The 24,156-nt window shown below is 46.1% G+C and overlaps 1 protein-coding gene across 16 annotated transcripts in view; it reads right to left on the bottom strand.

Moving 5' to 3' along the window:
• The window catches only part of UBE2F (ubiquitin conjugating enzyme E2 F (putative)), an 85,513-nt gene extending 73,387 nt beyond the window's left edge, over positions 1-12,126 (bottom strand). For 6 of the 16 annotated variants that reach the window (XR_003256962.1, XM_026087205.1, XM_026087228.1 and 3 more), the window contains exons 1-3: positions 12,003-12,126; positions 9,538-9,670; positions 425-454 (exon numbers count right to left, since the gene is read on the bottom strand). Coding sequence is in view for 10 of the 16 variants with exons in the window: in XM_026087205.1 (XP_025942990.1) it covers positions 425-454; positions 9,538-9,655 (148 nt within the window). In the remaining 6 variants the exon portion in view is untranslated. The remainder of the gene's footprint in view (positions 1-424; positions 455-9,537; positions 9,671-12,002) is intronic. The other 10 variants (XR_003256950.1, XR_003256949.1, XR_003256948.1 and 7 more) reach the window with 4 other exon arrangements.
• Between the last annotated feature and the right edge of the window lie 12,030 nt (positions 12,127-24,156).

The raw sequence follows: 24,156 nt of genomic DNA on the forward strand, positions 1-24,156 counted from the left end.
ACACTAGGTCAGTTTAAAATGTTTCCTGAGAACTGAGCTATTCACTCTGCCCCTGGATCAGCATCTCCAGTCTTGGAAATGCAGAGAGAATGGAGGAGACACAGGAGCAAGGTAGCAAATGTGGTCTTTCATTCCCGGTAACTCTGGGGTATTTTAAGAGAAGGAACATCCCACGCGCCACCAGCTCCGTAATGTAACCAAGTGATCAGTACTGATTCCAAAGGACACTAATGAGGGTTCTCCCCTCTACGTCCTGAAAAGGGGGCAACAAAGAAAATCTGCTGAAGCCTACACTGGGCTGGTGGAATTTCGTATGGCTTTCCCTAAGGAAAAGAAAGTCATTAGCGTTCATACTTCAGTCAAAACAATCAAATTCAGCAGTCCTTTTCTCCTTAAAATGCACGCCATTAAATACTATACTTACAAGGTAAATTAGCTTCAAGTTCTGCAACCTCTGTAGGGAGAAAAAAAAAAAAATACTGTTATTCATGCAAGCATAAAGCCATTCCTGAAGTCCAAATCGGCAGATCTTCTAATTTAAACTACCCTGTAAATCAAATTTCACTCTTAAAAACATAGTTAAGGAGCAGATAAGATTTACCTTGAAATTTCTCTTTAAGCCACACACTTTTCTACGCAGTGATTCATTACTAAAAATGCTCATCTGCCCTACAGACAATGCAAACATACCCAACTGATTAAAATGTTCAGCTCTGCCAAGCCTAAAGCACCAGGGCTTCTCATACACAGATCCCTGGCACTTCCAAAGGTGACCTTATCCAAACCCCCACAAAGCTTGTCTACATAAGGCACTTCAAACCCATAAGGCCAAAGCTCCACACTTAAGCAGACTGCACAGTGACAGGATGGCTTTAAGCAAGGATTTCTAAAGTGTTTGGGATGCTCCATCCTCTCCGTGCATAATGATTTCCTCCCGTTACACACAACGGTGAAAAGAACTGGTGCCACAGCTGCAGAGGAGGGTATAGGGACTGTAACCGAGCACAAGCAGCAACAGCCTGCAAAACACAAGAGCAGACAGCATCCAGAATCGGGGTGCCGAGCCAATGAGGAAAACAAGCCCGAGAGGTTCAGAGCCTGCACAAGCATCACCGCTGCCCAGCATCTAAACGCTCGTGCTTGTCCCCTGCCAGCCACAGAGGCTCCCTCAGTAGCACATACGATGCACTCGGAAACGGCTACCGAAACCCTGCCTCAACACTTCAGTTTGCACTGCTGCCTTCCGATTCCTACTCGGTCTCCTCTCTCGCAGCCTCCATCAGCTTTCCCTCTCCCACTGACCTGTTCTCTGCTCTCCTGTCCAAGGGCGCTGTCATACTTGATGTTACTCTGCCTGGAGAAATCAGCATTAAGAGCATCAAAGCAATACAGCAAGACAAACCCTCGCATCCAGCATCTGTCACAGCAACCTGCACTGGTCAGCGATAAAAAAATTGCACCCATTGCATGAAGCTCCCAAAACCTCAACACTGCTGAGCAAACTCAAAACGTTAGTTTTTGCTCCTATACCTGTTGGATACTTCCCCTGGGGACATGATTATGCTATAGCTATGCATTCCTTTTTAATTTAAGTTTGTTAAATTTGTTATATTAAAAAAGAAAATAACCTGACTCAGTTGCACAGCTCATAGGAAGGCAAGTTTATTCCAAAGCCCTTCCTCTGCCGAACTACTTTCTCCAGATGACCCACTGTTGTTCTCCTCTTCTGTGTAGGCTATTGAAGTCTTACTTTCAGGTACCTGTGTTTTTGCAGAAGTATGAACTAGATACATGGAGATATCCCACCCTTTTACTTCTCAAATTCCAAGAAGCCTAATCAACTCTATTTTTGCATTTCACGTAGGAATCAAGTGAAAAAGTTAACTTTATGGTCTGCACATACACCTGCAGCCTGTTTATTTGGGCTAACAGTAGTGTATAAGAGATTCAAACACCAACCCCCAAAAATATACGCAAGAAGAAAATTACAATTCAGTTTAAGACATGGGGAGAGACTTCTTGGCAAAGAATCCAAATTGATCTGATGGCAGTTAAGAGCTAATTCCACCAAATTTTTCTTGCTTGGACCCTTACCAGGCTTGGCTGGTCTCTACAGAGAACAGGAAACTTATTTGACTCCCACCTGCCCCTTGCGTGCCACGGCACTAGTATCGCCACATCTGCAGCCTACTGCACCAAGCAAAAGTGCACCAAGGATCCCAGCAAAACAGAAGCATTGTGCTTTTTGCATTAAAAATTCACAACTGCACTCTCTAAAATTCCTCATGGCAGCGTTTGAGTAACTACAGCTGATTTAACCAAAGAGTTGGTTCCAAAAGATACACACTGCACTGGGGACATTAAAAAAATTTCAGAGAGTAGTCTTCCCAACACACACARAAAAATGTAGTTTCAGCTATATACAAGGATTTAATTTTTTACTTTCACTCAAATCGCTCACAATTTACAATTTTCCCAAAGTATCTGTATGTAAGAAAGTAGAAAGGAGGAACACAGAATATTCAGAGCAGGTCAAATGCTTCTCCAACTACCAGAGCAGAGAGTAACCAACTCCTGTGGGTTATGGTCATGCACATCCACCACCAGAATATTCCCCCCCTCCCCTATCTCCAAATTCACCAGCCTCGAATATCTGGAGGAACTACCAACCCACACTGCAGCGCAGAGTTTAGGACCAGGCCCTTATTTTGGGGGCTGTTGACTCCTTTTCCTTATTGTTTCCTTTGTGCGTTGTTCAACTTAAGGAATCCTGCCTGCTTTTTGCTAATTCTGAGAAAAGGGCAGGCAAGGGAAAGGGAGAATCCCAAGAACCGAATCTGTTCGAYGCCAGCAGCAGCCAGCCCGCAGCAGCTGCGCTGAGCCTCCGCCTCACCTCTGCCTCCTGCAGCCTTCAGTGCAAAGTTCGCTCATCACCATTGTGTCTTTGGGGTGCGAAAATTTCCCTGTAAAACATTCAAACTCTATCCTTACCTGCTTCAATAACCTAAAATTTTAAATAACAGCAAGTCAGGAAATAGATGCTGTTATCACCTGCACCGTGTTAAAATTGGTGATTAACAATAACTAGCACATTTTGTGGGGCCAAAACCACAGTGTTCACAAGTTTTTTAAATTCTATGTCTCTTTGGTAACAACAGTCTTGACACGATGTCAGTTTTGTATTTTGCTGCTTAAAAAAGGAATGTTTTGACCATATAATTCAAACTTCATTAAGATTCTGATGTTTTACCTTATATATTGCCTACATAAAGCAATGCCCTTGTCAAAATACACTCTTCATAAGAGAATGCCTTTCATGCATTCCACCAATTTATTTGTATGACTTAACAGATTTGTAAATAAGCAAAATTTAGAAGCAACTATTATAGCTCAAACGCACTGAATTTCAGAGGGCTCCAAAAACCTCACTAAACTAAGAAACAAACTTAATCCCACAAATGTACTGACCTCCTCTTCCAGCCAGTAATAGTCACTATAGCAAAACAGTGAAGAAAATCCCAATTTAACCGCTTTACGCAACCACTACTTTATGGATAAGCAGTATGGGTGTTCTCTATCTGTAACAGCCACCTCACCATTCCTTAAGATGCTAAGACAGACAGCTGGACAATCCGGGTCGCAGGAAATACTGTGCAAAAGCACCGCAGAACTTGCGCTAGAAATCAATGCTTGATAACGCCGGTTCAGCGCTGGCCTAGCAGAGTTGCAGAAATACTGCGGAGCATCTGAATTCCTCTCCCAGGCAAGAGGGCTCATTGCCAAGGCAGAGCAAACGCCAGAGCCCTGCGAGGCCCAGCACCCACGCTGATAAGCTGTCTGTCCCAGGCAGGTCCAAAAGGCCACGGTGTAAGCGCAGACACGTGCCAGAGCTTCCGCAGGGGACAGGCTCGGATATAGCCGTTACAGATCCAAACTAGCTCCCAAACTGCTAGTTTGGTGCCCCTGAAGCCTTGTTAGATCTGCTGCAGAAGCAGACCCAAATGGCATATATATGTTTGCAGAGTGCTGCTCTTGACCTAATACACGCTCGCCTGAGCCAACAAACTCTGCCGGACCTGAGCTGGCTCCCAGCCACAGCGTGGATAATTTACAACTCAGACAAAACAGCTATAGACAACCAAGAATCACGCTGCACGGCGTTTCCCGCATGCACCATTCCCGTAACAGCAAGGTAGAGCGCATTAATAGTTTCAAATGCCATTCTAAACTACAGGAAGGGTAAGAATGCAGGGGTTAAACTTAAATGTACCACAGGCTTTGGAAAAGCGGAATGCAAACTGATGATGTTTCAGAAACAGCCTGGGAACCCTACAAACTGGGGGAAAAGCTACGCTAAACACAAACAGCCCAAGCTGTTTATAAGGGATTCCACCAACGACTAACTCTCCCCACCCATGGCAATTCTCAGGCCAGAAATAGGAACATACCCTCTTGACATGCATACAAGCGTATGGTGCACGACAGGCCCACGTGAATGTCACATTCAGCAATGCACAAACTACAACCACAAGTTGCTCTGCTCCTTCCCCTGCCCCCACCCCACCCCACCAAGCCAGAATACAGAAATGCTTTGTTTGCCGCGAAGAGCCAAGCCATACGCTTCCCACTGCCGTTTGCTTTTAAGCGCAGAAACTGAAAGCATCATCTCCCGAAATGAAACCAATGTTTTCTCATCCACAGCAATGATAGTTTTCTCTGGTTTTATCCAAAAGGTCCCCTCCCCTGTTTAATGTACACCTTAAGACTGTTTGAGATGAAGACACAGACCCTGAAATTCTGACAAAAATTCTATTTTTTAACTTTTAATTCTAGTAATACAGTGCTGTTTGCCTCCTAATTCTTACCCACCTATCTTCATAGCTTCTCGTACTTAGCTCCTCTGAACCATACAACCGTAGAGATTGGTATTAGAAGTCAAACAAGTTGCCTAATACTGCCGGTTATTTAATACATTAAGAGATCCAGATTTTCCTTCCACTTCAAATGCTTACTTTAAGCAGGATATCATCAAATCACGAGCTTCAGCTTCTGTGCATTATTAATTATGCTGCAAAGCTTATTATCCTGACATCAATAACTAGAACAAGCCACTGGGGTTAGAAATATAGGAAAACAAACATTGGAATACATCATTTTACTTCCTACTCCAGGTATACTGCAAATCAGAGGCGTAAGAGCTGAAGTCATACGCTGAGCCAGGCTTCCCTCTGCCAGTGAAGCCCTAGAAGTAGTCTTGGTGATGCTTTTTTGAATTCATTTCAAATCCCCTTGTAGCTTGCTGGCTTTGGTATGTCGATCACAGTTATGCTGCAAGTGTTTTATTGTAAACCACTAGTTTTCTCTTTAATAAATATTAATCACTCATTTATCAAGAAACTTTCCACTGCCGCCTTCTGAAATAAGGGATTTTATTTATTTGGACTTAAAAGCATCATTATACAACATAATAATAAAAGTGTTTCCTTTTCAATACACAGAAGTCAATGCAGCACTAAAAATGTCGTGTAATCTCAGTGCTAACAAATTAAGGAAGAATTTTTTTTAATCATCAAAAGAAAGGTGCCATCTTTTTCCTCTCTTAATTTTCTCACTTACTATTGTGACAAGGGATATTACTGTACCCAAAGGTTTGAAAAAAGCCAATATATTGATTCCCTTCATTTTTATTTACACTGCCCATTTGTGTTTTTATAATCAGTTTCACACTTCCTTTTTTCTCAGGTTTCTACAAAAGCACACCTGAAACATTCTCAGGTTTTAAAAATCTGGTTGTAAAGTCCACATACCATGAAGACAACTGATAAACTAGGCCTACAGAATTAAGGCCCTACTCTCCAACTGAGCCTATATTGAAAATCCAGCTAAAATAGAGATGCAAGAATGAGTCACACTGAACTTCTAACAAAGTTGTGCTTTATTGGAGCCTCTCTTCCCTGCTGGAGAGCAGCAGAGCCTCTTCGAGCACATGATTTCTGTCCCTCCTCCCCACATCAGTATTTGCTTTTTACCTTCTCCAACTGTGCATGTTTCCCGTTTAATTTGTCTTGATGCACGTTAGTCACCACTTGGTCTCCTTCCAGTCCACCCCTCCTTGATTATAAAGCCTCTCTCCAAGAACTGGCAGCCTGAATTACTAGTCCTTGCCCGCTCTCATCCCTCGGATGCTTCTGCCCTTAGTGATTTTAGAGAGCTGCTTCTGTGATGTCCTAGGGTTTCAAATCAGAGCCGGCACTGTGCGCTCCTCTCCCCAGGCAGGCAGGCCCTGCTCACCTCCCAGCTGTGCTGCAGGATTTGCTGAAGCAATCAGCAGGGGGACAAGGCTGCTACCAAATCCTGTTTAGCAGTCTTGACTGTAACCCCCCTGAGGAAAAACAGCTGGAAGAGAACACCCAGCTATCTCAAAATTACTTCCCTTTATAAAAATTTAGGGATAGAAATCTTCTTTTTATACTGTGTCTACAAAATAACCAACAAAACCGTGCCCTAGGCCATGGCTGATATTAGAATTTATAACAGTACTGGACAAGTAAAGAATCGAAGGGACAGCTTAGGAAAACATGACAAAGGGCCCCAGTATTTTAGGAGTAACTTTTTCATAGAAGTGTGTGTGGGGGGGAAGCCTATTTTGCTTGCATCCATCACTGAATCCAAGGACAGCAGCTGATCACACTCTGCTGATAGCTTATGCACTTACAGTTTTGGCAAAAATATTTCAAATTGGGACTTGAAAATGTCTCCTCATTAATATGGTGCTAGTAGTTATAATCATACCTAGATTATCACTTTTCCCCCCAAATAAAGGCCACATCAGTTGGCAGACCTACAGAACTGATTTACATTTAGCTTTCAGAAGTCTGTGAGCACTGTCGACATTTATCAGTGGCTGGGGTCATGGTCATTCATCCCCATAATCAAAATGGCATCAATTTATTTTCAAGTCTCTGCACAATACATTTGAGGACTGYAGGGCTATCAGCGTGCCAACACCTCCTCCAAACAGATCCTGCTATGCCTTTCTGGATTGGACTCTTTATGAGCACAACAGACTCTCTAATTCACAGTTGCCAGGACACTGACCTTTACCCTTCCACCCATTCTGCAGCTGTGGTTTGTGTTTGAGACCTCTAGGCTAAACAAACATCGTTCACAGTTTCCACTTACAGCTGCTCTTACAGGCTCCCCCCAGCCTTGTTTTGGGTGTAATACAACAGCCTGAAGTTAAGCATACAACAGGCCACCACAGTTCTGTGCAATAAAACAGTAGAAGACGTGCACTGCTTCAGATGCAATAGGAGCCTCAGCACRTGCCTGTCTTCCACAGGTAGCTCTTCACTCCCTCTCAAACTCATTCCTGCACATCTAGGCAGAATGACTTTAAAACTATCAATAGCAGAAGTCCCCCTTCACTCAGGCTCTCAGCATTGCAGACGCTGCTTCAGCTGCCCAAGTATTAACAGCTGGAGCAAGTTCTACAAACTTTTGTCATTAACCAATCGACCAGTTTTGGAATTGGTCTACATCTTGTAAAAAGTATGGCTTAAAAGATGATTTTCCCCAAGTCTTTTTGGATATAGCTACCTGATTTTCCCCTTGCTTTCAGTGTCGTTATACTGAAGTGACCTACTTCTGCTGTCAATCCCCAGTTTGGTCCAGAAAATCATTCTAAACAGACTGACGGCTGCACCAACAGCTCTCTTTGGAGAGCCGCGTGATACAATTTTCACACAGTGAGACCTGACATAACGTTCACATTTGTTGGACGGATGCTTGCAGTGACCTGCTTTGAACACTTGTCAGCTTGGGACTCAACTCGTTCCATGCTTAGTCTGCTGCAGTTTGCTAATGCCGGTAATAGCAATAACAATGTCAGTACTAATTTTCTATAGCTTACCTCTGCAGGGGGAGAAGGACTGCAAATAAGGTTTTACTCCTAAGAGTGAGAAACACRATTGCTCTTACTAAGGGCACAGTTATATTTCTTCYGGTATTTCACTTTCTCTGCCAGACATTGTAGTTCAAGTGTATTTATATCACACTGCTATTTTTTCCCTTGAATCTACACTTGTAGGCTAATAAAARTCTCAGATTACATATTTTAGCAGTTTTGCTTTGCAGTTTAGCCTGCTTAAAGAGTTTATTCCTCCTGTTTGATATCTCCCCCCCGAATTACAGTTAAATGAGAATCTCCAAACTGAAAACCTAAAGCAAGCTCTTTGGGAGAGTTATCACATCAGGGTTTAAAGTGTATTAAGCTCCCAATCCTTAGAACAATGCAGTGAGAGAACAGTGCGAAAATAAAGCTCCTACAGTTTGAGCTGCTTCCCAGTGCACTGGGTAACAGACTTTGAAAAGAATCCTTGCCCCAGTATACAGTAACACAGCAGAATCTACCCTAATTAGAAAAAGCTATTCGTAGYGCTATAGTTGGGCTACACCATCCAAGCAGGTATACAAGTGTCAGTCTCAAGCCTTTCAGAARGAAGACCATGAAACATGAACATTTCAATTGAATGGCATGAACCAGAACTGTGCAAGCTTAAGCATCAACAGCAGTATATTCACTGTTGACCATTTTTAGTAGAAACATCAACATAAACAATGTATGCCTTGCTACYAGACAAAGCTGCACAGCTTGGGCATTAAAACGCTCAACAGTTASTGCAGGGAGTAAAGCAGAGTTTAAACCCACAGTATTCACAAAGCATCAGTATCTGCGAATTTTAAAATATAATCTTATCTGTACTGGAGAAAAACTGAAAAGTAAGAGAGCGCTCTCCCCAATTTTACTGTAAAATAGCATATTTATTCAGTCTTCCTAACAACCTCATTTATGCAGAACTGCTGCAAAGTAAAAGCTTTTCCCACCAATGCAGAGCCAGCTAGTTACAGCCTACACCAGCCTTTCTAGAAGRCTACACTAGCCTTTCACGGTCTAGATCAGATGATTTGGCACTACAGAAATTAGTTTTTCTTAATCCTCTACTTCTCACGCAACTTCTAGTGACTCCAGGCCTAAAAAYATCTCTTTCCTTTGCTTTTTTAAAAACAATAGAAAATGTATTGCCTCTGATCTATACCATCGAAGACTAYCAGAACACTGATGTTACTTTCAGGACTGTCTTTCCTGTCACAGGAAGTTATGKTTTTGTTCAAAGAATTACCTTCCTGTCAAGCCAAATCTGATATTCTTTCTTTTCCTACATATTCAGTAACATTTATGCGCCAACACTTTATCACAGTGTTTTAATTCATGATACAGTACAGTTCCCAAGGATAGATTAATTTTTCAATAAAGGAGAAGGCTTAAGTTTTGCATTATTTTAACAAAATAAGTGTCCTACAGCCAAGGAGTTGTTGGAGATCTGAGGCATACCAATATACAGCCCACAGTATAAGCCACAAGGTTCACAAGCAATTTTAAAARTACTTCTGGAAATCATTTAACGCATGATACGAAATTTTGTACTGGCATGAGAACTGTAAATCCTGGAAATTTTAAATAAAAGTTCCTTTCACCTTTAACAAGCAATTTATCTCGAACAGACACTCTCCGAGTTGAATCAGAAGCTGGATTGGATGTACGGGGTCCTCTGACGCCATCATCCCGCTTCAGCTTGCTTGCCAGAGTTAGCATTACTGCTTCTTCAACCTAGAACACAAATATTAGAAGAAAAACAGTTAACGAAGCTCAAAGCACTGGGGGGGGGGAAAAAAAAAGAACTATAAAAATAAGCTACAGTTAGGCCTCTATTCAAAAACTGTCACTATATTCTTAGCAGCCAAAGAATATATATCTACAATAACCTGACTGTGACTAAAGATGAGGGTTGACTAGAACAAAAGAATGAGAGTTTGTTTGATATGTGAATACTGAGTGCTAGGCCAAGAGGAAATTCAACCGTATGGGATAAAGTTCAGACTTTCATTAAACAATGTTTAACCATCTAATTTCACCGCACCACCTCCCAGAGCATAACCACTGCTTGACATCACTCCCCTCTAGAGAATTACTATAAAAATACCCCACCAGACTGCTGGCCAGGCAACCTGTTAGGACCATTCTCAGCCCCGCTTCATGTGACAAGCCATTCAGAGCTGCTTTTTGGCTGACCAGACAAGAGAGAGAGGGGAGGGACTACAGGAACAACTCTGTAACAYGAGGAAGCGAGCTTTGAGTCAGCTACCAGAACACAAGAAAGGAAACAAATTTAAACTTCAGAGCAGTGCAATTGTCTGTGCAACTGCACAGCAATAACACACAGTGCTCTAATAGCGCAAGGCGATGAGAGACAAAGTCACTCAACACACAGAGATTTAGTAGCTGAGATGGAGAGATTTTTTTTTGCTATGTCAGCCCTCCGCTATAGAAGATAACTGTGAGGCTGAATAAATTACAACGGAAGGTGGACAGGATACCAAAGTTAAAAAAGCAAAACCTTTAGATGTTCTGGCTTCTTAAAACATATCAACACTACTCCTAGTTGAAGACAACTCGCTCTTCTCAATAGTTTGGTCAAAACCAAAAAAAAATGCTGACAAGATCCATACCCTTGAGGCACTATTACCACTAACACAGTAAGAGAAAGATTTATTCTGTCATATTGATTCACTAACTTAAGCCAAAAAACTCTTTTAAAAGACATTCAGTATACAAGTCTTTACATGCATTAGTTTGCACAGAAGACCAGAGAGGTATGACATCGGCAATGTTACTCAGGATGTGAAAGGGATGCCCAAGTAACATCAGCTTTCAGAGTATAAAAGGAGAATCAGTTGAGCTATTCACAAGGCAGAGGACAAAGTCAAGGAAACCACCAAGATGAAGATGACCACAACRTAACGCACAGATCCAGCAAGAGATTTATCTGTGTCAGCTTCAGCTCTGCATATTGATGTTTCCTTCTTGTAAGCAAGCCCTGAAGGGAAGTTTACCAGCTCCCTTGCAACAGGAGTTACTTTGGTTTGCTCATTTCATTTTCTATTTTTTTTCCTGGGGCATGAATAAGAGATAGGAGAAAAGCCTCTGGCCYGCCAATCTAGACACAACATCTGTAAAAACAGCCCTATCACTATTCCAAGTTTGGAGAAACCTGACAGATTTATACCAACAACAAACCAGCACCAAAATACCGGTGAAGGGGCAAGAAGGAGAAATGAAACAAGCGACTTGACACACAGATGTTAAGAAGAACACAACAGAGAACTGAGTAATAGGATTTAAAAGAAAAAGAAACATGTTTCACAATAGTGCTTTACAGCATGATACTCTGGTTAAGATATACAAGAAGGTCAGGCTCACTGAAGTTGACAAACGTACGTGTTAGGCACAAGATCCGGATTAAAAAAAAAAAAAAATCGGGGCAAGCATAAACCCTGTTTGCCCAACTGCGATTCTGGAGGTCTTTCTTCCCCCTGCTCCAGAGAAAGAAAGAATAAGCAGACAAAACAAAGTCCTTTCTTTTCCTGGGGAAAGGTGAAAGACAGCAGCTGGTTTTGCAAAGTGGTGGCGGCGGGGGGGGGAACAGAGGGTGACAGAGGCTCCTAAAGGAAAGAAAATTAGGAAAGAAAAACTGGAAGCTGTAGACAAACTCCCCCCCAAGGGCTTTGAGGTGCCAAGGCCGACTGAAGTCAAACACTTCTATAGACGGGACACTTGTCCCGGAAAACTAAGACACCCCAGGGCTGAGCGACCGCTGGGGGAAAGAGCCGCTCCGCCCGGCGGCGCCCCCGGCCTCCCTAAGGGARCACAGCCGGGGGCACCCCAAACTCGCCGGCCGAACGGGGGAAGCGCGGCTCGGCCCTGCGAAGCGGGGGGTATTTCCGAGGCAGCCGCCGGGCAAGGGCGGCCCCGYGGGGCACGGGGGGAGCCGTTACCGCGGCCGTTAACGGCAGCCCCCGCCGCGGGGCAGGCGCGATCCCGGCCCCCAGGGCGCCGGCCAGGCCCGGAGGGCCGCGGCCGCCGCGGGGGCGCCCGCACTCACCTGAGCGCGGAGTCAGGGCCCGGCTGCCGCTGCAGCGGCCAACACCATCCCGGGGCTGGCCCAGGGCAGGGGGGGGCGGCGGCGGCCCGGCTCCTCCCTGCGGCCCGCCCGCCTCCCCTCGGCGGCGGCGGCGGCGCCGGAAGTGGGCAGCGCCGGGGGGCGGCGCCGCCTTCAACAACAGCTTTATGGGCGCCGGCGGCGCGGACAGCGCGCGGCCGCGGCGCTCTCGCGAGACTTGGGGGAAGGGGGAGGGCGCCGCCGCGGCGAGACGAGGCGCCCGCCGCCATCTTAGAGCGCTGGTTCCGCCCCGGGAAAGCGGCGGCTGCGGCGGCAGGGGCAGGGGGGCCGTGCTCCGGGGCTGCGTCCCGAGAGGGGGAAGAAGGGCACAGCCGTACCTAGTCCTGCAGTTTCGGAAGGAGAACTGAAGCACGGTCTTGCTAGAGCCTTTGCATCAGTGCCCACTTAATTTAATTTTARCTCTGCCTATACATTCCAGCTCCGGATCAATGGAAGCAACAGTCTGTCAGATAACATGAATGCAAGAAACCGGTCGCAAGGGGGTGTTTAATATCAGAGAGTAAATGACTCGCATATCATGACGTTAAACTCACTTGACCACTTGATTTTAGAAACTCTTCCATAATCAAATCAGACCTGTAAAACTCAAATACATGCATAACTTTCCATCCCTTAGCTTCCAAAAGCAAGGCAGCCAAAATTAAGCAATTACAGAGAAGTCTCCAGGTTGGAAGAGACTGATGAGCAAAGGTAGCGATAGTGACTGGAACAGCATTGCCTCCCTTCAACTCTTCTAGAAAAATATGGAATTTAGCTTAGCCAAATCGAGTTAAACCAGCACAGGCCGGCAACACGGAGGCCTTAAATTGCTTTAAGCCTTCTGACAAGCTTAATGCAAAAGACGCTAGCCAGATGAGTCAGCCGAGGGGCGTTTGCTTCTTCGGCGGTTCCTCGTAGCGGGGCRTCCGGCTTGAGTTACGGGAAGGTGCCCCGAGGCTGCCTGTGGGTTGAACAGCCCTAAACCGAGGCCGTTTCACGCCCTGGAGCAGACTACAGGTCCTAAAGGGCAATTTTGGGAGCCCACCGTCAAGCCTGCCGGGGTGAGCGGAGGCTGCAAGCCTTGGTTCCTGCAAGGCTGGTACCTCCAGGCTTTTAGGTGCTCACCTTTCAATATCAGCATCCCGCAAAGACAGGTCTGAATGTTCAAGATACTGACGTATCTTCTGCTTTGGGTGATTTGTTTCTCCCCAGAAAGGCGCTGCCCCCGACCAAAGTCCAAAATTCAATGAGCAGGCCAAAGCAGCAACAGCGCAATTATTCATTAGGCTTAAAATGCCCTACTTTAATGACAGGTAAGCGGCATCAGGCAAGCCAAAATCATTAAAATGTGTTTTATTCAGAAAAGTCGTGAAATGTGCCTGCTTATTGTCCTGAGGTACCATCACCAGCCCTGCTCCCTTTTCCTACGGTACAGCAGTTCTGTTAATGCCGGATAGCGGTGACCTGCGCTGGGATTAATAAAATATTTTTATGAGGCAGTTCATTAAGGGGTTGTCAACAAACTGCTTCCTCCTCTACAGACTAATTAAAGCCAAGCCAATACCTGCTTGCACTCTCTGCCAGGTCCTCTTATTAGTGATGAGTGACATTCAGAGCCTGATGTTCAGTGACCTTCTGGAACTACTTAACTATTTCAGGTTACTACAGCATGAAGAAAAGTCTTTGAAAATCAGATTAATCTAACCAACAGCTTGGTTACTTTTTTTCTTCAGGCAATATTGTTATAAGTCTAGACAGAGAAATGGCAGTGCTGTTTACTGGAAGCAAGAGTCTCCTACTTTTACTGTGTCCCACCTCTACACACCCAAAATCTAGTCTGGTAAAAATGAAATGAACATGTAGTATATACACAAAACATGTATCATATGGGATGTGTGCATGCGCGCGCACACACTTACCRCTGCCACGTTTTTTTCAACTCATATTTTTTCCTTCTCTTGTTTCATGTTTGAGAGGATTTTTCTCATTGTTCTCTGATCTCCTTTTATCACTGAGACTTGAGGAGCGTAGTGTAAGAAACTCCTCAAGCTGATCTCTCCATCAACCAGAGGTGAGGAGACCAGCATCTTGACACAGACTCTGTTAACACGAAGCAGAGGACTTTGATTTGCAAAAGTTAATTTTCAAAAGTACCAGCTGATCTGGGGGAATTCGGTCCTGCTCCAGAAGCCCAGAGGCTTTCCCAATGGATGCCCAAAATCAGGTTCCACACTGCATGTTTGTGGCATCAAAACATGAGATTTTCAGAGGTGCTGAAGTGGTGGGAGTCCCAAAGACACAGCACCTTAGGAAACAGTCACTGGTAGTTTATAAAGCAATTTGGTATCATTATATTTACATCTATATTTATATCTCTATATTAGTTATTATCTACAAATGCTCATGACTATTTCAAAATGGTTAATAGACCCCATTTTCGGTTGATGTGCACATTATGGAATATTTTATTTTCCCATCATTGTTTCTTTGACCTGGGAAGCATTTCACATTTCACATGGCAAGAATTTGCACAGTTCCAGACATCAGCTGGTGTGCCAAACAAAACCAAGATTTCAACTCTGCTGGATTTCAGAGAATCATCCAACCATTTTCATCTTGGGCTGAGTCACTGTTCTTAAAGCTAGAGAGAAGAGGAAACATAAATGTGTTGAATTCAAACTATGCCACCATTTAAAGAGCGTTTATGGCTTGGCGTGTCCTTTTTGGTGTTGTTCTCATGCTTTCATTTAACATGCTTCACTTTGTTGGGCATGAAGCAGAGGAAGTCCACTTTTCGTGAAAATACCAGTTCCTGCCTTAATGAGCAATTGCATGAGTTCTCACTAATGAAATATCATCATCATCATCATCATCATCATTATCATAAGTCAGGAACAAAGAGAATGTTATCATAATACTCCATGTGGCTTTTCTAAACAGAGCTTATTATGCTTTTACTTTTAAAACTCCAACTCCTTATCCAAACATATTCCATACACTGAAAAATAATATAGAAATCTGTACCACACAGATGCACCAGAGAAGCAGTCATCAGTGCGGGAGCAGTGGCAGGCAGGTGTTCAGTCAGCACAGCAAAATCTATCTGTGTTTTACTGGTATTTTCTCAGTGCTGGTGCTGCTCAGTGTGGGGAACGATGCTAGAAACCTGAAGTGAGGCTCCTTTTGGGGGACAAACGGAAATCAGCAGTTGTGGTTCATAAGGGTTTTAACTTGAGAACATGGCTGGTAACATGATTACTTTCTGAGCTAAAACTGAGAGTTCATCTAGTTTAACATGATCTGCTTTCATGTGTTTTTAAAGCTTGCAAGCTATCTCCACTAACTTTAAAACTTAAATCCTTTTCTCATCCACATAACAACTGTCTGCAATATTAATTCCTATCCTACTATTGCATTTTGATCTCACAGGGAAGATAGAAAAGTGAGTTATACCTATGTTTTAGTGTCRGACAATAGATGAAAAGGAAAAGAAAAATGCTGTATCTTGCTGGTTTAACATCGTTTCTTAGCACACACACCTAGCAATGTTGGCATTACTGGTATTCCTAGCTGACACATAAKTTAATGATTGCACTCAGTAGTCGGATTCTGACATAAAGAACAACACGGCGCCTTGTGGGTCCTTAGGATCCTTGCGCACACAATCACAACACAGCAATATCTGTTTGCTCAGTTCAAAGGACAGAAGCAGGTGAAAAAATTGCAGCATTAAGAAAAAAGGGCTTAAAAGGTGTCTATTGGAACCTGGAGACTTCTCTAATGCACACGTCAGGGATGATCTGATATGAACTGTATAATGATTCTTCAGGAATAAATATTATCTCCTGTAGGAGCGTCCCTGCCTCAGAAGGCTTCTGACCCCTGAGGCAAATCCAAAACTCAGGAGGCTGTATTGGCGTAGTTCCTCCAAAACTAGAAGGAAAAACAATGAAGTAACAAAAGGACAAGAGGGAAGCAAGGAACTTCACTAGCTGGCAATTGCTTGGCGAAGTGTAAAACTTACTTTCCTAAAAGGAATGCTTTTAAAGTAAAACTGGAGCGACCCCAGTGCCCCTTCCGATGCCTTGTGGAGTTTGCTCACAGTCAGAAGTGAGGCTAGACCAGAGAACAGCAGCACGTATGATGACGATGATACAATTGTGTCTCATGTAGAATTAAGAAATTTGGCCTTCTCCTGCTGGAAGCTGCTCCTTTACCCTGCAAATTAGCTGTGTGCTGTTTTCCTGCTTTGTCAGCTTTACTGGACATGAGGAGCTTGGCTGGGAGGTGCGAACTGCCAGCTGGCCTTCGTGCCATGTGTGGCCAGCCTTTGAGTGACTGTGACCGCCTTGGCCAGAGGAAGATCTGGATGAGCTGGATCACTAGGCCACCAGATGCCCAAGAAGTGACTTAAGGCAGGCACAGCTTGGGACAAGACTCAAAGGACAACGGACCCCAGCTCAATAGCGGTGAATCCCAGCTGAGAGAGAAAGCACAAAAATAATCCTGTGGTATTGACATCTTGCCTCTCGCAGGAGCTGGAGCCGTCACGGGAAAGCCTCTGCAGACAGGGCAGAATGGGTGGCTGGAGGAAGGTAGGGAGGGTGCAAGCAGCAGCTCTGTGCACTAACACGCAACRTTTTATAGCAGCATGGATGGGCAGAGTTTAGCAGGCTTACTAGGTGCGTGCGAAGAGAATCCTGCATTTTATTCCTTGTTGTCCTTAGCATTTATAAAGGGAGGGCAGGAGAGAGGGCACGTTACTCACATGGCACTAGAGGTGCCTACGTCTTCTCCTACTTCTGCCAGACCCCACCGCCAAACCTTTTCCTCTCCTATGAAGGTTACGCCATCTCTCCTTTTTGGATCCATCCACACAGACTGGTCTGTGGCGTCATCTTTCTCATTAGCTAGGGCAAAATCGTTAGCCTTTCCCATCACTGCTCTAAAGCAAATCCCAGGGCAATAAAATTCATCTTCCCGTCTGCCTGCTGGGCATGTCTGCAGGCAGAGTGTTCCTGTGTACCTGCAGCGAGTGGTCATGCTAGTCGTCTCACATTGGCCTCGTGGGCTAGTCCCGCGTGTGCTTCTGCTGTTCCTGGTCCAGGAGGTCCCGCAAGATCAGAACGATTACCTTCGTGCCGTTTCTCAATGGTGTAATACTATTAATAATAAAGTAGCATCAGGTACGTCTATAAATACCTCAGAGTAAGTATGCCAGCTGCTGTCCCTTCTAAACCTGAAATGAAAGTCAGAAGACCCAACCACGGAGATAATTACACACTCCAATTAAATGGGTCTTTCTCAGAGATACAAAATAAAGGTCCGTTTTGCAAGACCAGTGAATTTTCCAGGATCAGAGCCAGAGCTTTGATTCAGGGTGTCTCCACCTCCATCCGCTGAACCCCTTCTGAGAAAGGGGGTATGAGAGCAGAAGATGGGCAGTTTGGAAGGAGGTTTGCACAGGCTATGAACAGCTCCTTCGTTTCTTTTCCGTTGGTCTGTTACAAAACAAAGGTAAACCCATGCTACCTGCATTTCCAGAGTGCTCCAGACAGAGTGCAAAACTTTTCTGTGCTCAATTTTTCTCTTCTGTATTCATCCGGAGTTTGACTTAAAAGATAAAATCTCCACAAGAACCTTCCCCTACTCGGTGCCTCCTGTTTTGGCGCTAGATTTTCTGATCTCAGAAGAGATGCTAGTTAGGCGTTTGTACTCGGAAGCGCTCAGCAAACCAGAAAAGCTAGATCACAGATTTCATCCACAGAAAAGCAAGAAAGTAAACCTTGAAAAGAGAAGGCCACACATACGTTTGGGCCTTTATACAGAGAGAAGTTGAGAATCTATCTTGTCTATAAGGCTCTTCTTAGAAAGGGCATCTGATTTTAAGCGTGAAGATAAAAGCAAGGTGGTATCACACAATATGCAGTGTTTGAACATGCACAAGGCCAGTGAGCACGCAAGACGGAAATCTCCGGTGTGGCAGGATACGTGCTCACTAACATCCTTTGCTTTTCCCCAGCTTGTTTCTTTCTTGGGATTTAACCCACGCTGGTTTTTTCCCTCCTCCCTCTCTTAACAAGAGTGTTTGAGTTTTAGACTGAAATCGTTAGAGACTGACCTGTCACACCAGACCTGAAACTGGCTTCGGAATTTGAGAACCGAGACGACGTTCTGTGACAGTAACTATGGCAATCAGCGCGCACAGTATTACAGCTGCCAGATCAGAGCCCTAAGGCCAAGGAAAAGTAAATGTCACCGATGCGAGGCACGTTGGATCGCCGCTGCGTGTGACGCTTTGCCTCCCGCGCGCTTCAGCTTGCGTCTGCTGCAAACCTTTTGGAAAGAGAGCAGATCCTTGTAATTGTATTGTGGTCATCACGGCAATGTCGGAGCGTTTTTCCGTGAAGAGCTTTAATAAAGTCGTATTAATTGCCAGTCTTGCAATAAGGACTGGCTTCCCATTAGTCAATAAGCGCGCATGGTGTGGAAAGTTTGCGTGCAGAGCATCTTAGGAGAAACATGCAGAGAGAGGAATGAAACAGTCCCGTGGGCTGTATCTCATGGTGATTACCAAGCAGCTGAGATGTGATGTGTAGTTTAGAGCAAACAAGCAACCATGCAACTCGCTGATAAAAATCAATGGACATGTCTAACTGCTGATACCTATCAGAGACTGCATTGACCTGGAATTTAGCTGCTGGTTCCCCTGGGCGCTGCTAAAACAATGCTCAGAATCAGGTTACAAAGACAGGTTTGGCCTGCAGSCCCAGGAAAAAACAAAAGCTAAAAAACCCCACACTGTTTTTTGTTTGTTTATTTATTTGCTTGTTCTTTGAAGGTTTGGGTTTCTGCCTGGACCGGTCCTAATCTTGACTTTTGTCAGAATAATCTTCTCTTTCCCTCTCCTGAAACGGGCTGCCTGCAAAACGTTTGTGTCCGTGGGCCGATGATGATCGTGGCCCCCAGCGACAGCCTGGACCTTTGGAGCTGGAGGTAAACTGCGAGGGAGCACAGGACCGCGACGGGGGGATGCGGTTACTGCTTCAGCTTTTTGGATTGCGTGATGGTTAACCCAAGACTTTTTTCTTTTTTATCCTCCTTTAAAAAGAGGCCCTGGTTTGTTCCTAGCTGGACATGCCTTCCCGTAACAGCGCTGGAGCCCAGGCACCTGCTCCTCTACGAAGCAGACTGTAGGGTTTTTATGCATCACCCTCAGCTACAATTCGGTTAGGACGGTCAGGAGAGGTGATTGACACCGCAGGCTATTGAGATGACGGTAACCAAGGCAGAGGAGGCAGCATTTTGCAGGCATGGAAAGCGCTGTGAGCATAGGGACATGCTCAGCAGCGCCGGGGTGTAAACGCTGTGCTTGGGATTAACCCCTGCCTCCTTGCACCTGCAAAGCTGGGTTACAACAGACAGCATGCTGGGAAGCCCCCAGCTTTTATGGGGAGAAGCAAATTTAAAAAAAAGATGCAATGGACAGCACATGGACTGAGCTCCTTCACTCTGATGTGTTGCAAGAGGAGGGGTTATGCATGAAAAACCATGCGTGCCAGCCATCCCTGACAGCGATTTTAAAGAAATTCAGACCAGAGGAGGGGAAGAATATCCATGCTGTAAGCCGGTAAGGGCAGCTGCAGCATCTTTCCTAGTGCGGCAGAGGGCTGGTTCTCCACCACTTCAGGACTTTTTCCAATAGACACTTTATAGCTCAGAAACAAGTTTTCTGGGCTTGCTGCAGAAAAACAAAGTTTCCCTGGCAAGGACTCTTCAAATTAGAGAAATGGGATTTTTTTTTCCCCCATCAGGTCTTTATTCCTCCCCTCCATCCTCGAGTCTCAGTCTTTACTGCAACATGATGTCTTTCAAGTGTAAGGAGGCAACGGCAGCATAGAGTAGCTGTTCCACTAAAGTATGAATAGGGTTGTTTTCTTTTTTCCCCCCTGCAAGAGGAGTAGGATAACACTAAACAAATCTTTTCCTGATAGGAAGGCCTTGCTGCYGCCCGTGCCGCTTTCTTCCCTGGTGGGAGCATCACAAGATTTGGCGGCCCGCGAACACCCCATCACCTGGCAGCGGGCGATCGGCGAGTTAGTCTCAGCCCGTGAACCAAAAAGCTTGAGCTGGGGCCAGACCGTGGGCTGCCAGTTCCTGAGGGAGGAGCCCCCCGGTGCCGGCTGCTCGCGTGCTGTCTGGCCCAGAGCAACCTCCAGCACAAAATTAATGTATTTAAAAACTAATAAAAGTGATGTACCGAGTGACTTGCTATAGAGATTGATGGTGAAATGCCGGTATCAGTCCCCAGTAGGTTTCTTACTGTCTGGGCTTTATTTATTCCTCGTGCGTAGGGAAGAATGGCAAGAGGAAACTGCTAAATCAATGTGTTCTCATAACAGTAGCAGCAATTTATTTTCATATTCCTCACAGCGTCAAGCGTCCTTGAAAAATGCCCCCCCTTAAAAGGTGAGAGCACATTTATTCCTTACGTGGTATAAACTTGGATTCTGATCGGGGAGTTGGAGCAGAAGTTTATGATGCAGAAATGGATAACATCAGTGAAATTCTGCTTTCAGCTTTGTTGATTTGCCTGCAGAAGTTTTGCCTGCCCCGTGCTGGCCGTGTCCCTGGTTCCCTGGGAAGCTGCAGAGCTTTAGCCGCTGGAGACTGGTGCAAAGAGAAAGCTGAGCTTCCTCAGGCTCCGAGACAAACTCCCACGAGAAGTAAGGAGTGTCACAAACTCCACTGCCTTTTCTCTAATTTGGTAGACCTTTACCCTGCTCATTCAGCAGAAGCAAAGCTACACATATGCATGAAATAATAGTAATAAAAAAATCCTTACCGAAATAAGACTCCGTTTCACACACAGCTCTTGAAGACACTCAAGATCTCACCACTACGTCTTAGCCATAAATGCAGGACCAGGATATTTAGGTGATGCTGGAAGTGGCGCAAAAACCTCAATAAAGAAGAATGGCAAGCAGTTAATTTTGGTGCCTCACCTTAGCCAGTTATTGCGGTTTCTGACAGGCGTTAGGAGGGGTTTTCAGGGAGCATGCGCAGGCACTTGCCCAGTCCCACAGGGCTTTATCCAATTTCTGTCCTGTGGGATTCAGCGATTTTAAATCCTGCAGGATTCTTGTGCAAAAGAAAAAAAAAAAAAAAAAACTCTCCCTCTTCAAAACCAAGTTCTGCCAGTGTAAAGCTGCATTCGTGTTGGTGACTGCTAAACAGACCTCTTAGGAAGGGCAAGAGTGCTGCTGCCCCGAGCCGGGGCTGGCCGAGGGGCAAAGCTCCCCGTCCGCTCCAGGGCGGAGGCGGCCAGAGGAGCTCGAGAGCCGGCCTTCAGCCCAAACTCCCACCGCCATGGCTTCCCCCCTCCCCCAAAGCCCAAGCCCTCAGTGCCCTGATGTGGGAGGACCGAGGCTCGGTGCRAACAAGATTTTAGCACCATCTGCCCACAAGTTACTGAAGGGGAGCCAAGATCACCCCTGAAATGAGATGCCGTGCACCCTTCAGCAGAGAGGAGGCACCCTGCCACCAAGAGCTGTCTTCTCGCCTAGCATTGGCCATCRCGTTTCCCAGGAGGTAATTCAGCCTCTTCCCCAGCACCGCTATTTTCTCCACGATGCCACAAATCGCAAACTCCGTTTTAGTCAGCATCTGCCTCGGTGCAACCTTCCCTGAGTCACTTCCTTGTCCTAAGGCTCTTTTAGGCTCTTTTTCCAGTTGCTTGTTCCACCTTGCTGCTTTCCTGACTCATCTGTGTCATTTCCCAGCACGGCTTTGCCGACAAAGCTCCCCCGACTGCCCAAACGAACGTACATCTGTCTACCCATCATTTTAGGCTTCTTTTGCACTGGGGGCCAGAGATCAGGGTCAGTACGGGAGCTACGGACCAGTGGCGTGACCAGTGCTTGGTTCAGTGGATGTCTCCCAGACCCTGGAGTTGTAAGGAGAGATTGGCTTAGACAAGCCAGCATGCAGAGGGTGGGCAATGAATATCTGCAGGGTGGCTCTCAAGGGAAAGACCCGTGGTCTTCTTCGTCTTGCCGCTCTTCATCACCCTAACTACACTTCGGCTTTTGCTCCCGGTCCGGGACAACAGCTTGCCCCCTCCTCAGGGAAGACGGGAGATGCCCAAAACTCTCRGGAAGGTTCATGCAGACAYGTCCATCCCTTCCCACCGATCCCCRCTTTGGGGTGAGCCGCAGCAGCACGGGCAAGAGATGCCAGCAATTTCCCAGCTGGGCCAAGCCCTGACTGGGCTGGGGTAGGTGCAGAGCTTGATTTCAGCTTTTTTCCCCCCCCTTTCTGGGAAATCACTCCAATTCAACCAGCAAAACCAGGGCAGTCTGCCTTTATTGCTGTATCTGAACTAAAGCTAATGCAGAAGAGCACATCTCTCGCCCTGTCCACAGCAAACCCCCGTCCGTCACACCAGCAAGCTTAAGGCAATGCGCTGAGCCAGGGCAGACGGCTGGGCACAGCAGCTGATGAGCCCTGCTCAAATCTGCTTTTCCCCAGCCCCGAGTTTCATCGCTGCAATGGTTTTCTGACACCAGGGAGCCAATGCAAACTGGTGGGAGAGGTGCCTGTTCCTTAAAGCTGATCCGTTTGGAGTCACGAGGTGGCTTTCAACCCTTTGGGGCTTTGGCAGGATTTCCTCCCCAAAAAGGGCACCTTCACCCCAGCCTTCGTGGCTCACAGCCTTTTAGGCTTCCAAGGTGGCAGATGAGATTGCAGATTGGAGGCAGGCGAGGGGATGCTGGAGGGAGCGCAGTGGCGTGGAAAGATCACCCCCCCCCCCCCTTCGGCAGCCACGGATTGCAGTTGCCTTTGCCCGACAGGTCTGGGGCTGCTCCTGGGGACGCGCGGCCCGAATGGGCAAAGGATTCCTGCAAGGATTTTTTGAGAGATGAGCTGCACCTCATTTTAACCTAAAAAAAAATAAAAATAAAGGCAAAAGCCAACACGTAATAGCAGACCTGCCGTCCGGGYCTGCTTTGGGGGGCTTTCACGTGAATCGGGCAGCAAGAGAGGTGAGCTGGATGCCTCTTCACATGTCCTCCCATCTTGTCCGCCCATGGTGCTTTCCCTTGAAGGGTGCCCAGATGCAGCGCCACGAATTAGTGTTTTTAATTGCCRTTGGGGTGGTTTCCAACATTAGGTGGCAGCAGATGTCCCAGCAGCGGGGACGAGGCTGGCTGATAAGGTCCTTGCAATCGCTTCCCGAGGAGCCCSGCTTCCCAGCCTCTGGGTTCTCCGTGTCAAAGCGAAGCCGCTCTGCATAACGTGTCGATGCTTCTCCCCCAGTGCTTCTGGTTTCAGGGTCGCACGTGGYTGGAGAGGTCACTCTGTCCTCCACGGAGGAGCACCCCGCGCGCAAGGAGACCTTCTCGTCCTTCCTGAGCCTGCAGCCACCAGCTCGGGCGCCTCCGCTGCTGCCGCCGGCCTCCCGCGGCGGGAAGCAACGGAGCAGAGCCGCAGGGCAATTTCGGGAGGTGAGGGTGCAAGGAAAGCACCAGGAAGGAAATCGCTCCAGCCCCAAGTCCGAAAACCGGCTGCAGTCATCATCTTAGGCTGTGGCCTCCCCCAGGTTCATGTGGCCCTGGGGCTTCTTGCCTGCTTAGAGGCAACCAGGGGTTTTGCCAGTTTGCCAACACTCAAAATTCGCATTCCTTGCCCCCCCAAGTAGTTCTCTTTTCTGGAGTGACAATATTATAACAAAACGCAGTAAAAGCATGATTTTAGCTTGTCAGAGTGTTATCTGCTTTTATTTTYTTTCTCATGATAAATAGCATATAAAACATAATTTATCTATACACGCAAAACCCCATGATACGGTCCACAATAAATAGCAGGTACAAAAATAGATTTCCTTAAAAAACAGTCCGTGTTTTGAAAACCAGCAAAACAGGGACATCCAAGGCATGTGCTGGTTCCCGTTGAAGAACCTCTTCCGGGAGCTGCACTTCTTCACGTCTTCCTAAGGCATCCATAAATAGTCAATAAAAAAAACCCAAAAAACCCTGAAAACACGGTTCCCTGAGCTCACATAAATAAAAACTGCTTAAACGACGGGCGGCAGGGG

The sequence above is a fragment of the Apteryx rowi genome, unplaced genomic scaffold (genome assembly GCF_003343035.1).
Source record: "Apteryx rowi isolate R43461 unplaced genomic scaffold, aptRow1 scaffold_12, whole genome shotgun sequence".
NCBI classification, from domain to species: Eukaryota; Metazoa; Chordata; class Aves; order Apterygiformes; family Apterygidae; genus Apteryx; species Apteryx rowi.